This window comes from Anoplopoma fimbria, chromosome 7 (assembly GCF_027596085.1).
Source record: "Anoplopoma fimbria isolate UVic2021 breed Golden Eagle Sablefish chromosome 7, Afim_UVic_2022, whole genome shotgun sequence".
Lineage (NCBI taxonomy): Eukaryota > Metazoa > Chordata > Actinopteri > Perciformes > Anoplopomatidae > Anoplopoma > Anoplopoma fimbria.
Window position 1 is genome coordinate 5,483,083 of NC_072455.1, and position 24,553 is coordinate 5,507,635.

At 41.4% G+C, this 24,553-nt stretch overlaps 2 protein-coding genes across 2 annotated transcripts; both read left to right on the forward strand.

Annotated features, from left to right (window-relative positions):
• The first annotated feature begins 847 nt into the window (after positions 1–847).
• On the forward strand, positions 848–4,341 carry LOC129093866 (GTPase IMAP family member 7-like). The gene is made up of 4 exons (XM_054601988.1): positions 848–914; positions 2,954–3,061; positions 3,330–3,568; positions 3,862–4,341. The coding sequence occupies exons 1-4, from the start codon at positions 848–850 to the stop codon at positions 4,339–4,341; spliced, it is 894 nt and encodes a 297-aa protein (XP_054457963.1).
• Positions 4,342–10,773: 6,432 nt separating this feature from the next.
• LOC129093867 (GTPase IMAP family member 7-like) lies at positions 10,774–16,496 on the forward strand. The gene is made up of 3 exons (XM_054601990.1): positions 10,774–10,866; positions 12,372–12,522; positions 15,682–16,496. Exons 1-3 carry the CDS (start codon positions 10,774–10,776, stop codon positions 16,494–16,496), a joined length of 1,059 nt encoding a protein of 352 aa, XP_054457965.1.
• The last annotated feature ends 8,057 nt before the right edge of the window (positions 16,497–24,553 follow it).

Consider the following 24,553-nt stretch of genomic DNA (forward strand, 5'->3'; position numbering starts at 1 on the left):
TGGTGCTCACTCTAATCTGGGGTTTTAACAAAAGGTAAACCTACGTGCATGTAATATGTATACCCAGGGTATCTTACCTATCCTCGTTTGTCCCTGTGCGCACAACAAAGAATTAACACAATACAAAACAAAAGTAGGCTGCTAAAGTAAATGGTTTTAACAAAGGTGTTTTAACTAAAGACTAATCAATGAACCATCAAAACCAAGCAAAATCAACCAGAGCTCAACCAGAACTCTGCCACAGCTCAACCCAAAAAGCAACCCCTTCTCCAACACAAATGGGGGCTATATAAAGGGGAATGGCTGATAGGAGATCCGGAACAGGTGTGGTGATGATCAATGATTGGAACCAGGTGCGCACATCTGAGAAGGAGGAGAATGAAAACAGTGGGAGGAGACAGAACAACAACACAAACCAACAACACAAAACAGAACACAATACATGTAGGCCTACAACACGTATACATACACGACACTGTACGTAACAGTCATTGTTGAATTTGTCTGCCAGACCTCGTCATAAATTTACTTTTTATCCAGTTTTATGCCACATTTTGAAGGATACATGTTTTACTTCTTGGTCGTTGTTAACTATATATTTTAACCAGATTTTAGTCATTTGACATCTGGACTTTACAGTTATACTATGTAGTAGCATTGTCGGTTGTCTTTGTAAACACAGAGTTCAAACTTCGCCCCTCCTCTCCGGTTCAACAAGCAACCAAGGTAGAGAGAGAGAAAGAGAGAGAGAGAGAGACAGAGAGCAGTGGTGGTCGAGCGAGCTGCAAAGTGAATGAAGAGAGGGACCATTGTTAGTGAGAACAAAACCGTGAATTAAAAGAATAAAATGTTATTTTCTAATGCACAAATAGGCAAATACACAACCACACCTCCTCATCACATCCTGCGGGAAGGTGACAGATTTTTAATGAACGCAGCACGAGGCACGATTTCATCCTGTCTGGTCTTGTGGATCGATATCATTTAATATGATAAATCTTTTAGCTGATTTTTTGAAAAAAGTGAATAAAGTATCCTTTGGTTTTATTCATACATTTTCAGAATATAAACATTTTGGAGATTCAATTAGTTAGACAAAATGTATGATAACCCAAAGTGTAACAAAGGCTTTTTTTCATAAACAATCTTGCAGTAGCAAGGATTAAAACAAGGATGTCCTCTTTCTGCATATATATCTATCTAATTATTATATCATAATTATAACACCATTTTTTTAAATGAACAATAAATCAGAAAGTTTGTGAATAAATGCATGCTTTAGAATAAAAAAACATCACTGTATGCTGATGGTGAAAAACAAAAAAATGCAACCAAATGTTGCTTCTCTTACTGCCTTAGATGAAAAACAATACAACTTTTCAATGAATTCCAGACAGAAACCAACTATAACAAATGTGCTACGAATTGAATCTCTGAAGGGTATTTTTCTTTTACTCTGTTGCAATCTGCCAATAAAAAGGATAAATTGCCAAATATATGTATTCTGTATCTAGAGTATATCCATATAAACCTGGAATACATTACAAAGGGAATTCAATTTGTATGTATAAATATATATATATATATATATATATATATATATATATATATATATATATATGGAAACAGGATTTTACATATTCATATATAAAAAGTATTTAATTACAAAACATTTAGGGAGCAGCTTTTAATTCTCAGTGTAGTTGACTTTTCCTTTCACTGGTTAAAAAAAAACCAGTTCCTGGTAGGAGGTCATACACTTGGCCATTGTTAGGGTTGCGTGCTCTCTTTAAGCAGGTGACTGTACTCTGCCAAAGATTGTTAAGGTTGTTTACATGAGTTGCATTAGTTCAAATTTTGTAGGCTAAAGTTTTTATTTGAATGTGTCACATACACATTTATTCAAAATATAAGTATCGGATCAGACTCTGTGCCAGATACCAATAAAAAAGGACATGAAAAAGTAATTTCTGACCAACAAGTTTTTTTGTGTTTGGGCTCATGTGTATTTTCTTATATAGAAAAACAATCAAAAGACAAATGTACAGTACTATGATGGACATTATTCTCTTAAGATAAGATAAGATAAGATAATCCTTTATTAGTCCCGCAGCGGGGAAATTTGCAGGCTTACAACAGCGTAGAGTAAAGTGCACACAAGAGACATAGTAAAGACAAGATAAAAATAAAAAATGAAAAATAAAAATAAAATAAAACAAGTATTATAAATAAGCAATAAAAAAAAACAGTAGAAAAAACAACAATAACTGAAATATTATATTTACGGACAGAGAAAAAAACAACAACTATTTTAACTATTTTTAACTTTTTTAACTATTATTGCACAGTGTAATGTGTAATGTATTGCACAGGTTTTTATTGTTGTCATGTTATTATTGTCATGTGGTCATGTGGTCTGCTGGGAGCAGAGCTGGTTGTGCAGCCTGACAGCAGCAGGAAGGAAGGACCTGCGGTACCTCTCCTTCACACACCGGGGGTGAAGCAGCCGGTGGCTGAAGGAGCTGCACAGAGCTGCCAGGGTGTCCTGCATGGGGTGGGAGGTGTTCTTCATCAGGGATGACAGCTTGGCCATCATCCTCCTGTCTCCCACCACCTCCACCGTATCCAGTGGACACCCCAGCACACTGCTGGACTTCCTGACAAGCTTGTTCAGTCTCTTCTTGTCTGCTGCTGAGATGCTGCTGCTCCAGCAGACCACTGCATAAAAGATGGCTGATGCCACCACGGAGTTGAAAAAGGTCTTCAGGAGTGCTCCCTGCACTCCAAAGGACCTCAGTCTCCTCAGCAGATACAGTCTGCTCTGACCCTTTTGTAAAGTGCCTTTGAATGATTAGTCCAGTCCAGTTTATTGTTCAAGTGAACACCCAGGTACTTATAAGATTGCACAATCTCAATGTACTGTCCCTGGATGTTCACTGGTTCCGGAGGACAGTGTTTCTTTCAGTGTCAAATGATAGGAAAATTGTCATCCTGGGAAAAACTGGAAGTGGGAAAAGCAGCCTGGCTAACACCATATTTGGAGATGAACTGTTCAAGATAGTTCAAGATAATTAAAAATTAAAAATACCTTTTTAAGCTCTTCTCGGTTCCAAAGGACTGTTTTTCTCACACAGCGTTTCTCTCATAGTTCTCTGAGTTCAAACATGATACAGTCATTTGGTCTATAATAAGCCTCTGTGCTGGTACAGTCGAATGTATGCACCCTGTCATTCTAACAGAGATAGACAAACAACAGCATACCCATTAGTCTTATGAGTATCAGTATGTTTCAGTCCTTCTGTCCATGTTGTGACTGTGTAGAAATGACAGAAGATCGGCCAACTCTGAAACTAGTAAATGTGGAGCCATAACAAAATCTGTCAATGGAAGAAACATCACTTTGATCGACACTCCTGGTTTCTTCGACACAGATCGATCTGAGGAGGAGCTGAAGTCTGGAATAGTGAGGTGTATCACAGAGTGCGCTCCTGGGCCTCATGCTTTTCTCATTGTGCTTAAAGTGGATAAATTCACAGTGCATGAGCAGGCTGTCATCACTAAAATAAACCAATACTGCTACTGCTCAAAACAATGGATAAGATAACTGAGGCAAACAAAGGAAGCTGGTACACCCGTGAGAAACAACAACCTCATGGGGGTTTGCTCATAGCAATGGCAGGTCTGACAGCCGCAGCATTGTTGGGACTTTTCCTTGGTAAGAGATGAGTGAAGACTAAAGTGTAACAGCAGCATAATGGCTGTTTATCACTTTGTAACTGGATACATTATCACAACGCATAATATCTCGATACTCAAGTGTATCAATTTCCTTCTCGTATTGCTGTCATCACTAAAATAAAACAATACTTTTCTGAAGAAGTTTACAAGTATGCAACAGTTCTCTTTACTCATGGTGAAGAGCTCCCTGAAGGACAGACCATTGAGGACTTTGTCCGTGGTAATGAGCTTCTGAGTGATCTGGTGAAGAAGTGCGGAGGCCGCTGCCACGTCGTTGATAATAAATACTGGAAGAACAACCAGCAGGATGAATACAGGAACAACCAGTTCCAAGTGAAGGAGCTGCTCAAAACAATGGAAAAGATAACTGAGGCAAACAGAGGAAGCTGCTACACCAATGAGATGCTACAAGCAGTGGAGGAAAAAATAAAACAGGAGGTGGAGCTCATTAGACAGTCACTAGGAAACATGTCAGAGATAGAGATCAGAGAGAAGGCTAAAGACAGAGTATCTGATTGGCTTTTGATCAAACTGGCAGGTATCACAACAGGTGCATTGTTAGGGGCTGTTTTTGGTTTAGTACGTTTGTTCAAAAGGATGTGACAAGGTACATGCATATGAGGAAGCAGACAAACCAGGCAATCAGCAATTGATGCAGCAAAGGCTGTCATGAATGAACACTACCTGTCTTAAATGCACATTATAATACAGCCAAAGTTGAAACAGAATCAAAACCATAAATTCACCACACTTAACCATTGAGCTGATCGTGTTCATTCATATGTAATATGTAATAGGTTGAACGTCTTGCCTGGGCTTCAAACTTTAAACTCAAAAGCTTTTTCTTTTTTATTAATTAACCGTACATACCTACTTACACTTACCTGTACTTCAGATTTTATAAAGTACATAAATGTCTGATCCATAATGTTTATACTTTATGATCCTTACCTATAACATGTTTTGGCTTTTTATGCAATTTGGATTTGCTCTTGGTGTATTTTTGTATTTACTATTTTGTGTTGCACAGCAATTTGCTACGTGATAAAAAAAGTTATATACTTTATTATTTTTACCACAAAATTGCTGATGTGTTTTTTAGTATATGTATTGTCAAGAAACCAGAATAAGAAAATTATTTCTAAAGCTTTCATAGATAAGATCTCAATACATATATATATATTCAATCACTAAGATTAATAGTAAGTAATAGGTTGTACTTATTGTTTCAGTTTCAAAGTTAATCACTTATTCCTGCTTCACCAGCTCACCACAGAGTGCCTGTTTGATGTTAGTGCATGTAACCTCAAAGATAAAACATTTTTGAGAGCATGAATAAAATCTTAAAAGATGGTTTAAATCAAACTATTGTAGACTGTTTGCTGTATTTCTGTCTCCTGTTGAAACATTTCCCACTGTTTCCTGTTACAGAGCTAACCAGAAACCGGATTTTACATTCACATATATAAAAACTACACTGCAAAAATACCCTCTAAAAAATAAGAAAAAAATACAGTGTTTTAGGTGAAAAATTGCTTATTTTGAGCAAAATAATCTGCCAGTGCAGCAAGCAAATGGGACTTGGTAAGATTTCTTAAAACAAGACAATAATATCCAAGTAGTAAGCATGCAAAAAAACTTAAATCAAGTATAAAAATCAATTTTTTCTTTTACTTGTTAAGATTTTTTCTCTTATTTTAAGCAATGTATTCTCATTTATTAGCCATTATTGCTTAGAATTAAATGTCCTCTAAGCAATTATTGCTCAAAACAAGCATACAACAGGCTTAAAAACAAGGCAAATGTACTTGATACTAGCTAATTTAAAGGCTTAAAACTAGTCTGATTTTCTTATCTAGAATACTTATTTTCTTATCTAGAATTAATTTCTTGTTTAGGTGTAGTGAATGTATGGGAAAAATACACTTGACAAGAACTTCAAAAAAAAGTTTTTTATTACGATTTTAGCAGCCCCCCCCAAAAAAACCAACAACAACCACGTGCCAAAGCTGACTGGCAGGCCTAACAATGAAGATATGATCGAGACAGGGCCTATTCAAACAATGAACCTGAGCAACCTGAACTATTCAAACCATGAACCTGAGCGTGCATCTCTCATACACCCTACCTAAGAAAGGCCTGCCAGTCAGCTTTGGCACGTTTAAAAGCTGCTGTTTGGTCTTTCTCATGAATCGCATCACCCAAGACCTCGGTCTGAAGGAATAACAGAACCGATGACACACATTTTGGATACGTCATGTGAAATGCGTAGTAGTACGCCATGACGTACAGGACCGACTCAGCAAGACTGCTCCTACCAAAGGACACAACAGGGGCATTTCCGGCGCAGAGGAAGCAGTCCTCCTCTCCTACCAGGATGAACGGTGTGGCTAGTGGCCGTCTTCTCAGATACATTTCTGGGGCCTCTGTGGGCTGAACATCAACACAAGATTACATTACACTTAGCTGACGCTTTTCTATCCAACTTGCAGTTACAGTACAGTTACAGTACGACTTACAGTTAGGCCTATTTACAGGGTATTGGTTACAGTCCCTGGAGCAATGTGGGGATTGGTGCCTTGCTCAGGGCACCTCAGCCATGGAGGGAGGAAGAGACTATTAAGGATGGGGATTGAACCGGCAACTCTGTGATCTACCGTCCAACGCCCTAACCATTACACCATGGCTGCCCAAAGATAAAGCTAAAGATAAAGCAAGACTTTATGCTCAAATGCTCAAGGACACTTTAATGGTGAAGTCAGAGTGAGGCTCAAACCTGTCAAATGTTAAATGATAATAAGGATGGATACATAGGCTACATAAATATTTTATCTTGCATAAGGTTATGTAATTAAGTTGGTTCACCCGCAGAACATGAATGAGTGCCTCTGATGGAGATGACAACTTCTTTGGTGCGGGGTAACCAGAAGGGAACATATCTGGCAGGGAGATGATCAGGTCAATGGCTTGCTCATCTACACACACAGAGAGAGAGAGAGAGAGAGAGAGAGAGAGAGAGAGAGAGAGAGAGAGAACTGAGTTACTTAGAGACAGAGTAATTGGAGCTACTCAGTGAAACAACAAATAGTGCAATTGTAATTTCAGAAGGATTGCAAAACCTTACCAGCAGGTAGTCCCATCGGTGGCTTCAGGACCTTCTTATAGACACCATAAAAGGAGAGTTTGGTTCTGTAGTCTGCCCAGCGCTCCTTCAGCTCTTTCACATAATGCACGTTGTCCTTCGCCACTATTCGTCTCAGCTCCTCAAGAACCTTGGCATCATATTGCAAAAAAGGGGATTAATACAACATGTTTTTCTTAAAATACAAGGATACAGGCTGACCGGTACATTCTTCCTTTAATTCTGAGTAGTGAGTGTACTTACATGGTCTATGTTCTTGAAGCACGAGTAGGCCTCAAGGATTTTGCCAGGTCTGTCGGCTTCCTTGAGGGTCTCCGAATCGATGAACTGCCTTCTTCCCTCAAATTCAAGTTCAAGGAGCTGTGAGACATCGTCTTGGTTTTGCTTATTCTTCCGGCACATCTCTTGGAGATGTCTGTAGTGCCTAGCCTGAGACATCCTACTGTCGTGTCCTAAGTTTAAATAGGGATAAAAACATCACATCATTACATTTTTAATCTCAATCTCAATCAATGACTTGTCAGAACTGAAACGTATCGGTTTTTGTTCGGTGTTTCTTGCACGGTAGGCTAGAAAGATAACCCATTGGGGCAACCTACCAACAGAGTCCCCCTTTTATAAACCATAGCCATCATGAGACAATTTGTATAAGAGGAGACAGAGCGCTGAAGACATAAATAATTGAGGACAGTTCGTAACAGCAGTATGGCCGTTATCCCGACTGTTCTGCTGACAACAGACGAATCATTATGCATTCCAAACATATTGCATGCTGCACTGTTCTTCTTGTGCCGTTACGGAAGTACTGTATCTGTGCAGTGTCAAAATAAGCCATGAGAAAAGTGGCTCTAAAAGCTTTATTTTGACTCACAATAAACACATTAGTATAATCAACTTCTCGCAACTGATAATTATCTATAAGTCTATTAGTCACGTTTCCCCATTCTTTTCGAGAGGGTCTGGTTTTACTAATCTGAAATAGAGTAAATATAATTTTGCGTGTAAGGCTAAATGAAAATGTGAAATCCAATACACTTACCAACAGCTGCATATTTCACTGGAGTGCTTGTTGATGGGGTGTGGACCTCAGGGAGAGTGGAGGGCGGAGTGTGGACCTCAGGGGTGCTAGGGGTGCTGCTGGGGCTTGCCGTATAGAGAATGGTAGATGTGGTGGAATCATCAGTGTCATCGGCATCCGTATATTTCAGTTTTCGTTTTCTCTCCCCCCTTGCAGGAGTGCCACCCTGGCTTTTCTTCGGTGATCGAACATTGTGGATTCTCTTTTGCAGTCGTTTGTAGACTTCAATCTAGGCAGAAAATACAAAGACCAAGAGCAAGACATTGTCAAATATCCACATTTGCTAAGGAAAAAAATAAAATAAATTAATCAGAATAATAAAGCTTTTTTTATCATACCCTTCTACAACTTGTATCATTAAATAATAATAATAGCAATAATAATATTGGGTTTAGGTATGTTACCTTACAAGTATGTTACCTAATGTAATGGGTGCATGTATGGGAGACAGTGGAATGAACAACCAAAGGCCTCTGTAAACAAGTGTGCGATTTGAGGTACTTTATTACATTGAAAGCAATACTTACCCATGGACGCTGTATGTCGAGCTTATCAGAGAGCATGGGATAGTAGATCACCAGGCGTTTGGCCATGGCTACGAGGTCCTCCTTCGATGGATACTGCTTCTCTTCACAGTGCAATGCCCTCACCGCTGACACCATGTTGGTAATTGTATTCCGGATCAGTCTACATGTTAGCTCTTTGGACAGCTCACACTCTCCTGCTCTACCAAGTCTTTTCAATTGAAAAAAGTAAGATTTCACATTCTCCAATTCACTATCAGTGTATATCACGTATTGGGGGCTTGGCAGTGTAAGTGTTCTGTATGTAGTCCCCCAACTCTTCTCCTCCTCTTTGCTGTCACTTCCCCCACTACTGGTTCCAGTGGCCGCACACTCTGTTCCGTTGCTGACCTCAATGGAGGCGGCAGAAGAGCTGCATGAGGCCTTCTCCTGTAAAGGAATCAGCAAAAACTAGTCAGAAAACCCATGCTTAATTAATTAATTTAACAAATAAAAGTTCAGAACATACCAACACAGAGGACAATTGGTTGAACACATAAGACGAGGCAACTTGGTAGGAGAGAGAGAGAGATGGGACAAGAGTGACAATACCATACCCCATGATATTGAATAGCCTATTTATAGGCTTATAATAAACCTAGTATAACTCTTAGCAAAAACGAAGACAATAAACCACCAACATGACATCACAGTAACACCACTAAATACAAAATAAACATGGGACTAGATACTAAATAATAGCAGACTATTTTAGTGACAGGTGAGTGACAGGATGCACTAGAGTTTTGATGACAGTCATAGGTGTGCACAGATAGGGACGAGGTGGTGCTAAAGCACCTGCCTCTTTGCCCTACTTCTTTTTTTTTTTTAAACCTTTTTTTGTCACAATGTACTCTGGTCCATGTTGACATGATAATCTCCATGCTTCACGATCAAAAGCATGTGACAATAATGCCCCGATATAATATAGCCTCTCTTCTATAACCTAGTAAGGTAGCGGGAAGTTCCACATGCCCCCAACCCCCCTTCAGCACATGCCCCCCAAAATGTCTTAGGTAAAAATTGTTTAGGTAAAGTATAATCATTAACACTTCACATTATTTACGGCGGAGTATAGCCGCATTAGTCAAAGTAATCAACAGCATGTTTGAGACCAAAAATGGCCAATGCGAGGACGATGTCGCTATGCTCATGCGTCCCCCACGTGTTAACATGCAGACTAAAGGGAAACCTTATACTTGGGGATTCACGATGTCATTCATGCCAACCATTGCCAACAAAAGACAGCGTGTGAATGTATAACATATAATTAGCCGAGTAAAATATATCATGCGAGGTTACTACATATCATGCGAGGTTACTACATAAGGCAAACTGCACCAAAGGTATCATAGTTAGCATTAGCCATCTGGAGATTGTGCAAGGTGCACGAAGCTTTAGCCCCTTTTCCAATAGGTTTATTTTTTTAATTTACCGGAACCTCGACTCCGTTAAAAATGTACTCAAATGATCTTTGACTGAAATAATCTCCAACCCTCTATGGTCTGAAAGTTTCATACACACCTGATAGCGTATCTGTATCTTCTGATATCTCCTCTTCTCACGTCCTTGCAGCAGCAGCAGCCAGGGTAAAAAGAACGCGCATATATTTTTAAACGGAGAAGTCGTTAGGCGAATCCAAGTCAGCCCGAATTGGGAGTGCATGGAATTGTGAAATAAAATCGAAGAGTTATGAAGTAGTCAACTATAGCAGTCAATAAAAGTTTCGTCTCCAGTTTTGAAAAAGAAATTGACTATTTGGGTAAAAGAGGCTGGGTGCAATCACACAATTCACATTAGGTCAGTCACCCCAACCCCCCGGTTTTGTATGGAATTGTCCATCGCGAGAAAGTGGGAAAGCGAAAACGCGGGATCTCAATCAATCAATGCATAGTTAGGAACACTTTGTGAAGATGGCTGGTTGGCGATGTGTGATTTGCTTTGCATTTATTGCACTGACTTTAAAAGTGTTTTTAAGCCACATTAACACGGCGCATGGACGTAGTCGAAACTTCCGTGTGATTTGTGGAATCGATGGGTGCAAAGAAGAATACCGGGTATTCAATTCATTCTATTATCACATCAAGCGTAGGCATGCAGCGTACCTCGCCAATGGTCGTCCGCCCAGGGATTTGATTCCAGTTAGCTCAAGGTGCCATGGGGGTGAACGATTCGACATGGGCCTACCTATTTTTTCCAACTGTATCACTCCAGCTACCCACCAAGTTCAAGATTCTACTCCAACTACCAATATGAGGCAGAACACAACGCAGGTTGACTTTAGAGAAGATGACGCTTGCCAGGAGAGCGGGGGGATTGAACAACTGCAATCTAACAAGGAAAAGGTAGGCACACAAACATTGATCGAATTTCTTCAACCATTTGTAATGAATGAATGCAAATCAATTGGTGTTGATAGCTAAGGCCTAGAAAAAATGTTTTGGTTCCGGTTGAGTTTGCATCGTAGACTATCGCATCGGGCAATACACACACACGCCAGTGTCTCCATCTCCGCGTAGAATATTAGGAAAGCCCAACTATGTCACCGCAGAGTTACGCACCTATTCTGTAGATGCACCTATTCTGTCACGTTATTATGCTACAACATGCAAGTTAGCGTTGTAGCTCTTTCTTTTTAAACCAACTTGCCTCGCAGCATTCTTGCAAACTAATACGATGTAGGTTCTTCTTACATAGCGAACCTCTCCCTGAAAAGGCCTGTCAAATGATAACTTTATCATTGTTGGCCACAGCCTACATCTGCACCGACACCGACACACACAGTAGTAGCCTACAGATGACCACCCGACTCGAAATGCAATAGACAACATTATGAGTATTCGCGATTTTTAATGAACATTATTATCGTCTCGTCATGTTGGAAGAAGGCTTCCATTCAGTCAGTAGGATAGAAGGGAAATGTTTTTGCCGAGGTTTTCCTTTACTCTTTCATTTACACTAGAATATTTCCCCTCTGCTCTGATCCACAAGTCAAGTAACGTGGAAAGCCCCTCCCCTCCTTTGATATGTTTTGTGTATCTGCCGCACGCACGCTGTCTGCGAGTTGGTACACACACGATAGAGAAGTAGACGAGATGTATAGTTGTTATAAGTAAGTTATGCTACAGTTACAAAAAAAATCAGCGTATAAATAAATAAATAGATGAATAAATAAATAAATACCCTACCGACCCATGACCTAACCTGACAACCAACCGGAACCAAACTTCTTTTTTTTCTTAGGCCCAATGAGATGTGCTCAAAGCATTCACCTAGAAATGTTTATGTCTTGACATAATAGTCTAAATATGTTACTGGGGTAGGTCATGTGAGAAGGGCAGGTGAGTCCTGATGGCATTGTGTCAATTATGATAGGGCCTACTGTAATGGCCAATTATGTGGACTGCGTAACCCATTCTTAGGTCCTAGAACATTTTTGGGAACCACTTGCATAACCCATACACCGGTGTAAACTTAGTTGTGAATTTGAGCAAACCCAGAATGCATCATTGTCTGTAATGCAAGTGGCACTGGCAAAAACAACTTTGACAACAGTCATTTAACAAGCTGAATCTGCTACTTTAACAGGAATTGTCCAGACATGCAGCCGCCTTTACCGTGGATGTTCGTGAAACATGCTGTCTTTCTCGGGTAGGATATGCTTTTTTGTGATTTTATGGGTTTCACTGAGGACAGATCACATTTTTACTTAAATTGTATTTGCAATAAAAGATGTGAATACTACTTAAAATTCTTCTGAGTGACACATTTTATGTTTTCACCCATATCCTGTCATTCATAGTCTTTGTAATGCCATAATAGTGTGCTTTTCTGCCTCTTCTCACTACAGGGTAATACCAACAGGATTATAGGGAAAACCCAGCAGTTACAAATGGCTGTTGTAGGAACCTTGCAGGACAGAGTGATGGATGTCTTTGATAGACATGACCCTTCAGTCAGCATTGACCAGCTCCGAAATGAGATTTTGGCAACGTTTGAGGGTTTTCCAGATCCATTTTCCAACTTGACTACAACTTACATGCAGGACCAAACCATTGAGGAACTATTTAAACCAGTGGAACCAGAGGAGGTTATAATTTCACAAACACTGTGTAGAGTTAAGCGAGGCTCTTCAAGGGTTCTTACCATTAGAAACAAAGTTTTTTTCTATGTTCCTCTCATCAAGAGTCTACAGCAACTGCTATCCAACCCTAGAATTTTTAGCATGGTCAGTAATCCACCAGAAAATTGTAACAAAAATGGATATCTCCGTGACATTGTGAATGGCAGCCTTTTCAGAACTCATCCATTGTTTTCTGTTAAGCCAACTGCTTTACAGTTAATTTTGTATTCCGATGAAATTTGCAACCCTCTTGGACCCCATGCCTCTATGAACAAGTTACTCATGTTTTATTATACTGTAGGAAACATAAACCCCAAGTTTAGGTCTAAGCTTGCTGCCATAAGACTTCTTGCCATTGCAAAAGCTAAGGATATCTCAGAGGCTGGTGCTGATGTTATATTAACAAGAATTGAACAGGATTTGAAGGAACTGTACAATGGTGTCAACATTCAAGTTGGAAATAGTGAGACTATATTATATGGTGCAGTAATATCAATATGTGGTGATACCCCTGCTCAGCATGACCTGGCCGGGTTTAAATCTGGAGTTGGGTTTGCTTTCAGTAAGTGTAGGCATTGTGAGTGTGACTTTGAGACAATGCAAAACCAATTTGATGAAAATAGTTTTACCCCAAGAACATTACAAAGTCACATCAGGCAGTGCAGAGAAATAGAGAGGGCCAGTACAGACTCTCTTAAAAATGCCCTCATGACTACCTATGGTATAAAAAGAAGGAGTAAACTTTTAGATTTTCCAGGCTATGATCTCATTCAACAAACCCCTCAAGATATAATGCACATCATGCTTGAGGGTGTTGTGCAACAGGAAATAAAATGTGCATTAAAGCACATTATTTTGTCAGGGCATATTGATCTAGACTCTATAAATTCAGTTATACAAGGTTTTCCATATTCAAACAGGGATATAAAAGACAAGCCATGTCCAATCAGTGTGAGTACAATGGCTTCTGATGATAACAAACTAAAACAGTCTTCTGGACAGATGCTGATATTTCTGAAGATATTCCCTTTTATTATGAATAGCATCAAGGACAATGTCTATGTACAGTTTATCATCGAATTAATTCAAATAACTCACATTCTTTTTGCTCCTATTGTGATGACGGAAACCTTACAAAAACTGAGAGTATTGATAGAGCAGCATCTGAAACAATTTAGGCAACTTTTCCCAGACAACAACATAACCCCTAAGCAACATTATATGCTACATTTACCCTCACAAATTGAAGCACTGGGTCCTTTGACGAGACACGTGCATGAGGTTTGAGTCTAAGCATTGTTTTTTTAAACAGTGGTCCTCTAAATTAAATTATAAAAATGTCTGCAAATCTCTTGTAAATCATAGCAAAATTGTCGAAAGTACCTATCAAACAAACAATATATTTGCTCATGAAAAAGAATTAGGCCCCACATCAGCGGTATCAGAGGCCTCAGAGGCATATGTCGGTTCAAAGATTAGAGATTTTTTGAATATTGACAGTTTCCATCATGTAATCTCTGTGAAATGGATGTCTCTTAATGGCAACAAGTACATTAGTGGAAAGACTTTAATAATCACAGACTCAAATGATGGGCTCCCTATTTTTGGACTAATAAGTAATATTTATGTTATTGATTCATCTTTATTTTGCTGTGAATATCAAGTGTTTGACACATTGAAATGGGATACAGATTTACAATCATATGAAATTGCTGTGCCAAATGCTGCACAGGCAACAGAGTTTATAGATTTAGAAAAACTACCTGATTACACTGCATACCACCCTGTACCATTCAATAGTAAAACATATGTTTTGAGAAAATATGACCTAACTGACGTTTTGTTGTATGAGAAGGTATGATGTATTAAAATAAATGAGTGAATCAGCACAGAAGAAATAGTTTGCTTTATTTACTGTATGTTAATCCTTAAGGCAGAGCTTCTATTATAATAAGCTTATATGTATGATGTACTGTAGTTATGATGTATTGTAGTTTACTTTGTTCTGCAACGTGAACGGGCCACCGGTGAGGTTCAGAATCTCAAAGCTAAATCATGAATGACAATCTCAATGACCCTATCAATTTGAATGCAATCACAGTTGATTAGCTGGAATATCTTAATGAGATGGGGTCAGTTCTTAAAATAGGTTAATATGGATTGTCTTGAAACAAGTAAAAATGTACTCACAGTCTAAATGTTAACGCGACTCAGTCCGTAATGTGTGCTATTTTAAGAAAAAAGCTGCTCAGAATTAGTTTTATTATCTAGGTAGGATGAAAAAGATGATTTTTCTTGAAACAAGTCAAATAATCTTAACAATATTCAGTCTTACTAAGAAAATACATTGAAAAACAAGTGTAATAAGACCAAAATGCTAAATTCAAGTTTATTACACTTGTATAGATTTTCATTTTTTGCAGTGTATTTAATTACAAAACATTTAGGGAGCAGCTTTTAATTCTCAGTGTAGTTGACTTTTCCTTTCACTGGTTAAAAAAAAAAACCAGTTCCTGGTAGGAGGTCATACACTTGGCCATTGTTAGGGTTGTGTGCTCTCTTTAAGCAGGTGACTGTACTCTGCCAAAGATTGTTAAGGTTGTTTACATGAGTTGCATTAGTTCAAATTTTGTAGGCTAAAGTTTTTATTTGAATGTGTCACATACACATTTATTCAAAATATAAGTATCGGATCAGACTCTGTGCTAGATACCAATAAAAAAGGACATGAAAAAGTAATTTCTGACCAACAAGTTTTTTTGTGTTTGGGCTCATGTGTATTTTCTTATATAGAAAAACAATCAAAAGACAGATGTACAGTATTATGATGGACATTATTCTCTTAAAATAAGATCAGTGTAGGTAAATATATGTATCGGATCAAACTCTGTAACAGATTCCAATATAAAAGGACATAAAAAAAATGATTTCTGACCAACAAGTTTTTTTTGTATTTGAGCTCATGTGTATTTTCTTATAAATGAAAACAACCAAAACACAAATGTACAGTATTATGATGGACATTATTCTCTTTCAGTGTCAAACGGAACGATAATTGTCATCCTGGGAAAAACTGGAAGTGGGAAAAGCAGCCTGGCTAACACCATATTTGGAGATGAACTGTTCAAGATCGGCCGCACTGCCAACTCTGAAACTAGTAAATGTGGAGCCATAACAAAATCTGTCAATGGAAGAAACATCACTTTGATCGACACTCCTGGTTTCTTCGACACAGATCGATCTGAGGAGGAGCTGAAGCCTGAAATAGTGATGTGTATCACAGAGTGCGCTCCTGGGCCTCATGCTTTTCTCATTGTGCTTAAAGTGGAGAGATTCACAAAGCATGAGCAGGCTGTCATCGATAAAATAAACCAATACTTTTCTGAAGAAGCTTACAAGTATGCGACAGTTCTCTTTACTCATGGTGACCAGCTCCCTGAAGGACAGACCATTGAGGACTTTGTCCGTGGTAATGAGCTTCTGAGTGATCTGGTGAAGAAGTGCGGAGGCCGCTGCCACGTCGTTGATAATAAATACTGGAAGAACAACCAGCAGGATGAATACAGGAACAACCAGTTCCAAGTGAAGGAGCTGCTCAAAACAATGGAAAAGATAACTGACGCAAACAGAGGAAGCTGCTACACCAATGAGATGCTACAAGTAGTGGAGGAAAAAATCAAACAGGAGGTGGAGCTCATTAGAAAGTCACCAGGAAACATGTCAGAGATAGACATCAGAGAGAAGGCTAAAGACAGAGCATATGATTGGCTTTTGAGCAAACTGGCAGGTATCACAACAGGTGCATTGTTAGGGGCTGTTTTTGGTTTAGTACGTTTGTTCAAAAGGATGTGACAAGGTACATGCATATGAGGAAGCAGACAAACCAGGCAATCAGCAATTGATGCAGCAAAGGCTGTCATGAATGAACACTACCTGTCTTAAATGCACATTATAATACAGTCAAAGATGAAACAGAATCAAAACCATAAATTCCCCACACTTAACCATTGAGCTGATCGTGTTCATTCATATGTAATATGTAATAGGTTGAACGTCTTGCCTGAGCTTCGAACTTTAAACTCAAAAGCTTTTTCTTTTTTATTAATTAACCGTACATACCTACTTACACTTACCTGTACTTCAGATTTTATAAAGTACATAAATGTCTGATCCATAATGTTTATACTTTATGATCCTTACCTATAACATGTTTTGGCTTTTTATGCAATTTGGATTTGCTCTTGGTGTATTTTTGTATTTACTATTTTGTGTTGCACAGCAATTTGACTTGTGATAAAAAAGTGATATACTTTATTATTTTTACCACAAAATTGCTGATGTGTTTTTTAGTATATGTATTGGGACTTTTCCTTGGTAAGAGATGAGTGAAGACTAAAGTGTAACAGCAGCATAATGGCTGTTTATCACTTTGTAACTGGATACATTATCACAACGCATAATATCTCGATACTCAAGTGTATCAATTTCCTTCTCGTATTGTCTTACCTCTGTATGTAATATAAGTAAAAGCCTCTATCCTTCAGTAAACCAAAGATTATGAAGATGAATTATCTATTTGGGATCTCTGTAATCTTAAGAAACGTTTGATTATTTTTCATTGATTTTTCCTTTATTACAAAGTGTATACAATAAATCAGCAAATTATTCACCTGCTCCCAAGTGTCTTTTTTTTATTAAACAATTTTCATTCATCCCATTAGCTGAGGGCCCTTACGATAATAAAGAAGGCAGAGTTGTCGACCGGTAAGAGTCAGGGTTTCATATCTTGAGAAGTGGAACAAAGAAGGACACAGAATGAATGAAAAAGAACATGAAGCCTGGAATATCCTCGCTTCATCATGCATATTTTAATTAATAAACATGAATGCAGATAAAAATACATGATTTTTTAATTGTACTATTCCCAAATCAAATTGTACGTTTACAAAAAAGAAGTACTCTGGCCTCAGAAAGAAGTACAAGAAAGAAGTACTCTGGCCTCAGGCCACAGGTTAAACACAAAGGCTTTTTTGTTTTCAGTCTGTTTACTGGTACAGTATGGATGCTGCCAATAAAAACAGATGAATAAAATACCTTTCAGCTTCTTCTGTCTCACACTCCACCCTAAAAAGGAATGAGATGCCATCCTCCCTCTTTGCACGACATGTTTACAGACTACGTATTCCTTTTATTATGACATGTTTTATCCTTAAGCAAGAAGCCTAATGCTACAGGATATTATGGTTTTCACTATACAGTATGAATGATAAATGCACTCATGCAAAACAGAGTTTTAAATCATATTTAGTGGTGGGACATATGGAGCTTTGATGGCAGCAAATGTAGCCGTGTTTTTGAGTGACCCACTTCATGTAGCTGAATTTACCTTGAAAAATATTTTCTTGTACATTGGGCACAATTAATGTGAGTCTGGTTATACAGCATGTGTAATACTCTCATGCCTCTCATGAATATGACTGCTGACAGTAATAAATGAATTAAAAGAACCTCAGTCACCACCCTGAACAGATGACCCGCCAAGTCAGGGTGGCCTCTGCTAAGCATCACAAGACGTTCCACTTCAACCTGCTCATCTGGAAACTGTCATTAAAGCATTCATGACCTTTTGTCTTGACTTGTGTCCTGTCCTGTTTACTGGCATGATGATAATATGTCCTCCCTGTCTGTGGCTTGTCGAAAATATTTTGGATTGATTTGAAGATTTTAACTGGCTTGAAAAACAATCGCACAAAATATTTTGATGACTGGTTATGTTGCTGAGCTGTCGAAAAAGAAAGTGCAGTCAACCACAGCATGAGAACAGAAGGAAAAACATCCGACAATTTAGCTTTCACACTACCTGATGAGGAAAAATGACTCAAACATGCTGCTAATACATCAGAACAATTATTTAAATACACAGTATTTTCCCAACAATAACAACACATAGCTGAAGAAACCCACTGGCCACATTTACATGTATGAAGTTACACAGCTAATTGGCCAACTTTAGGTCAGTTCTTCATTCAGGTTAATGTTTATGTGAAATGTTAAATATAGTGTGACACTATGGCAAAAGCTGCTACAGTCTATTTTGACCATACAAATATCAAACAAGTATTCCATGTGTGACTCTTGGTATTTAATAAGGTTGTGCTTTTTCATATAACTAATCCACAACAGAGTTAGTCTGAGTTTGCAAAAACAACTGAAAGTAAGACGACTGTACATTGAAGAAAATAAATTGTTTGACGTCACTGTACAGGAATCAAGGTATCTTAATTGGGTCACATGTTAAGAACTGTAAAAGAACATCAGTCAGAAGCTATTAATCTATTTAAAAGTACCTTGTTGACCTTTTATCAGTATTTGGTATAAAAAGTACTGTAGGAGTATGGAGGTTGGAAAAACAACAACTTCACAAGCAGCTGTTTAGTATGCAAAAGAGCTGGTGCTTTTCATTAATGTGATATGCGCATACCAAGAAACAAATCAAACAGGTAGCAAACAAAAGTAAAAGGCAAAAGAAAAGACATACAGTCAAAACATCCTCGAGATCTGAATCCTCTCTTAACTCTGCACTGATTTTCATTTTTTGAAAGCATGAGCGATAAGTTATGATTACTTATTCACACAGAAAATTCAATATTCTCACAAGTTTGTGTACTTTTTTTTATTGTTTTAATACTTACATGTCATTAGTACTCAGTGTTTTTGTAAAAAATAAAGTGTGTTTTAAGATGTTTCAGTTTATTGATATTAATAATTTTTTTCAAATCAGAGTTTTAAAGAATCATCTCATAGGGTTGCCTTTTGACTGACGTGAGCAAATGGTTAATTCTATCCACTGCGCTAAATTAAAATGAGTTACATTAAAGATCAGGTTTATTTTGAAAAGTACCTGCATTTAATATAATCAGTCTGTAAGTACATTGTATTAGTAAAAGAGCAATTTGCATTACAGCAGTAAAAGATGCATTCATTTGGCTGCTCACCGTGTATTTTTTTCATTAAACTATTCCGTGAGATCTTACCTCACCCTGAGCAACCTCTAGCCATACTAATGCAATACTATGCAATTGTGAAGTGATTCTCTCGTTGAACGGGTGAGTTGACAGAAATTTCAAGTCTCAATGTTCAATGTCTTTACTGTCATCTAGCATCAACAAGAAGGATTGTGGTCTTGGGAAAAACTGGAGCCTGGAAGAGCTTAATGGTGATTATTTTCTATTTTTATTGTCATTTTGTGTTAATATGTGTAAGTTTTCTATAAATGTATTATGTAACAAAAAAAACAGCTGATTGATCGCATGTCTTTTCAGCTACTTCTTTTTCATAAAACCACTAACCTATGCTGTTAAATTTAAGGCTGACTATACTTGTACTTTCTTATTGTCAATAAATTCCATTAACAAACTGACAATTCATTGATCTTAGTATTATCTATGTATTTTGATCTTGGTATTATCTATACTAGTAATAATTATTTGTGTAGCCATAGCTAGCCTATATTCCTATTTTCCTCTGTGCTATAGATCTCAAAATCACAGGAAGAAATTAAATCAAGTCAAATAATTGAATTTCATCCCAAAAAGAGCAAACAACTGTAATGTTTACATTCACAAGAAAGAAGTACTCTGGCCTCAGGCCACAGGTTAAACACAAAGGCCTTTTTGTTTTGAGTCTATTACGTCGGAGCACAGGTAAAAAGAACACAGGACGGTCGTCTGCTCCATTCCAAATAACTTTCACTCTTTACTGTTTTTTTTTTTTAACAACATGGACAGTAAGTACAGACCCAAAATGACTAAAACAAGACAGCTGATGAGTAAGATGCTCAAATATGATTATCACAAAATGTCTGTGATGATGTTAAAAACGGGCTGTTTAACCATGCTGTGACAGCCCTGATCAAACTCTGTAAAAAGGCCTGGAAAACAGCACATGCTGCGTGACCTGGAAGACTGCAGACTTCGAAACAATATTGCAACATGCAGAACACACTGAGGAGCAGTTCAACAACAGAGAACAAGCAAAGATTAGGTCTCATCAGTGCAACTGACAATGTTTCAGGCCATGACAGGCGGAGGCAGAAGGGGCGGTAGAGGCAGAGGCAGGGGCAGAGACTTTGGCGAAAACACCCAACCCGAAGTCTTCGTGTGCCATCAGCGTGGCCGACCTGGACATGGGTGAAGAGACTGCCAACAATCCACATGGAACAACTGCTTCTTCAACCAAAACCTCAACAATTATAATAATTATAAAGACTTTACTGCATGATCTTGAACACAAGGAATATTACATTACATTACATTAAATTACAGTCATTTAGCAGACGCTTTTATCCAAAGCGACTTACAGGATGTTAAGGATTCAGTAGAAGGACCCACTAGCAGACACACAGCTCTTGGTTCAGAGTATATTTAATTTAGTTCTCAAGCAACAAACCTAAGGGAAAAAACAGTCTCGTAGTCAATAGGCAGGCAGAGGTCAAAAATCCAAAAAGTCAGAACAGAGTCCAAGGCAAAGGTATCCAAAATCCAAAATCCAAACAGGGCAGGTCAAAATCAGGCAAAGGTCAAAAATCACAGGCAGACAGAATATAACAAGATTTAGGGAACGCTGGAAAGGCTCAGGTATTAACTGGCACGATCTGGCAGAGACTCCAAGGCCATTGGCCAGGGGCCAGCAGCTGCAGCACCCGCCCCGTGGACGGGTGGTGGAAGGAAGGTACCTCCCCCTCCACCCAGCTGCACTAGAGGGAACATCAACCGGGCCCAGGAAATCAAGAACATTGGGGGCACCTGGGGAACGAGGAGAGAGGAGCTTTAAGGGCGGGAGAGGGGAGAGAGAGGGAGAGCACATGGCTGGAAGGAGCGCGGAAAGCACATGTGGACTGGAGGACTGCCAAAAGGAGAGGACAGAACCCGACGAGGAGGAACAAAAGGAAGAAGGCCCTTATTAGCCGGTGGAACCGAGGACACTCTAAGAGTAATTCCCGGAGGCGTCGGTTTGCTGTTTCCTTTTTGCCGACCCCGAGGAAGGGCTGGACCAGGAAGGACCCGTTTGCCCTTATTCCCGATTACGGAAGAACCTTAGTTTATATATGATTTCCCTTTTTGTGACCGGACTCCCAATAAAACCCGTTGCACCGCAACCCTGCTTCTTTCCTTAATTCCCGAATCCCCGCCGCCGACGAAGGGGGTTGCCACAGTGGTGGAGAATGCGGGCAACGCGATCCCTGGACTTAAACACAACCCAGACCACGATGGAGCACGCCGACCAACCCGCCACGAGGGACGAGGAGATAGACATCCTACGGAGATGCATGGTCCGAATGGCCGAGCAGCTCGCTCGGGGTCCTGCATCCGCCGCCCCCACGAAGAGGCTTACCAAGATGGGACCGGACGACGACGTAGAGGCGTACCTTGAGGTGTTCGAGCGGACCGCGGACCGTGAACAATGGCCAGCGGACCAGTGGGGCCACATCCTAGCGCCCTTCCTGACCGGGGAAGCTCAGCGCGCCTACCGGGATCTCCACCCCCAAGAGGCGGGGCATTACCCGACGCTCAAGCGGGCCATCCTCGCCCATTATGGACACAGCCTCCCCGCCCAGGCGCAGCGCTACCACGACTGGAGCTACGAACCGCTCGGCTCAGTGAGAAGCCAGATTTCCCAACTCGTCCGGCTGGCCGAGCGGTGGCTCGTAGAAGGCGACGGCCCCCTCTGCTGGATCGGCTCGTCATAGACCGCTGCATCCGATCTCTTCCCCCGGCGCCAAACGCTGGGCCTCCGGGAACCAGCCCCGAACGGTGAACGATCTCGTGGAGCTCCTCGAGAACCATCAAGTAACCCAGCGGCTTTGCGGAGGAACAGCCCCGCCTCCCGGAGGGGGAGCCGCGGACCGAGCGACGCGGACGGAGGACAGAGACCCCGCGCTCCCAGACACCGGTCGTCCGAGGCCCCGCCTACCCGGCTCAAAACACCGTGGCCCGCAGAGGCCCCGCCCCCCCGACTCCGAGAGAGAAGTGGAGGTGCTACACCTGCGGCCAGGAGGGCCACCTGGCCCGCCACTGTCCCGGCGCAGGGACGTGTCAATGCCCACGGCCAGTCCGTCCGACCAGAGGGGAGGAGCCTGCCTCCGCACCACCTGCTGGTCACACGAGAGGACCGTCTCGCCGAGCCTGCCGGTACGGGTGGGACGGCGCGACACCCATGCCCTCCTGGACTCAGGGAGCGTGGTCACCTTGATCCGGCCCGACTTAGCCTGTGGAACGCCCGGGCAGGACGTGGAGGTGGGCTGCATCCACGGACAGACGGAAACATACCCCACCAACCACATCACAGTACAAACCCCGAAGGGGACCTTCACGGTCCAGGCCGGGGTAGTGCCCAACCTACCCATGCCCCTGTTAATTGGACGCGACTGTCCCATCTTTGGACGACTGTTGGGGGCGGAGCTTCGCCCACCCAGACCCCAACATCCAAGGACGAGACCGCGCCAGCTACGAAGCCGACCCGTCTATATGGCAGGCCAACCCCCGCCATCCCCGACTGACTCCGACGAGCCTCCGCAGAGACCCGCGAGAGAGGTAGGACGCCGGCCTCACGCCTCGTCCACGGAATCCCTTCCCCCGGGGACACCGGGCACGATGACTGCCTCCGAGCCGATACCCCCACCAGAGGAGAGTGAGAGCCCACCCCTCATCGACTTCTCCGACCTCCCCCTGGCCGTTGAGGGGCGAGCGGACAGGGGCGGACGGTTCGCCACCGCCCAGCTGGAGGATGACTCCTTAAGACCCGCCTGGGGACACGTGCAAACCCACGAGGGACTATCACGGGACTCGGTGAGTCGCCGGCAGTACCCACATTACAGCACACGGGGAGGGTTACTGTATAGGGTAAGTCAGAGGGGGAGAGGAGGTGGAACAGCTGATCGTTCCACGGTCCTATGTTAGCAAGGTGTTGTACATGGCCCACTCACACCTCCTAGGGGCTCATCTGGGGATGGATAAGACCAGGGACCGGGTGTTAGATAGATTTTATTGGCCAGGGGTAAAGAAAGACATAGAGGACTACTGCCGAGCCTGCCCCGAGTGCCAACGTACCGCCCCTAGACCGTCCGTACGGAATCCCCTCATACCCATGCCCCTGATCGAGGTCCCCTTCGACAGACTAGCATTAGACATCGTAGGCCCCCTCCCCAGAACTAGCCGAGGTCACCGCTACATACTGGTCATGGTAGACTACGCGACCCGCTACCCAGAGGCCATACCTCTCCGCGCCGCCACAGCCAAGGCAGTGGCAAGAGAGCTAATGACGTTATTTAGCAGGGTGGGAATAGTTAGGGAGATCTTGACAGATCAAGGCTCCTGCTTTATGTCCCGGGTGTTAAAGGACCTCCTCAGTCTGTTACAGATCCGCCACCTCCGGACCTCCGTCTACCACCCCCAGACCGACGGACTGGTAGAGAGGTTTAATCAGACCTTAAAACGCATGCTGAAAAAGGTGATGGAGGTCGATGGAAAGAACTGGGACCAGCTACTCCCTCACGTCCTGTTCGCCATCAGGGAGGTACCCCAGGCCTCCACCGGCTTCTCCCCGTTCGAGCTACTCTATGGGAGACGACCGAGAGGGCTCCTCGACATCGCCCGGGACGCCTGGGAGAGCCAACCCTCCCCCCACCGCACCATCATCGAGCACGTGGAGCAGGTGCGGGACAGGATGGCGCAGGTGTGGCCCGTGGTCCGGGAGCACCTTGGACGAGCCCAGCAAGCCCAAGCTCGGGTGTACAACCGGGGGGCCCAGCTGCGCACCTTCGACCCGGGCGACCAGGTCCTCGTCCTCATCCCGACCTCTGAGTGCAAGTTCCTGGCCAAGTGGCAGGGACCCTATGAGATCATCGACCG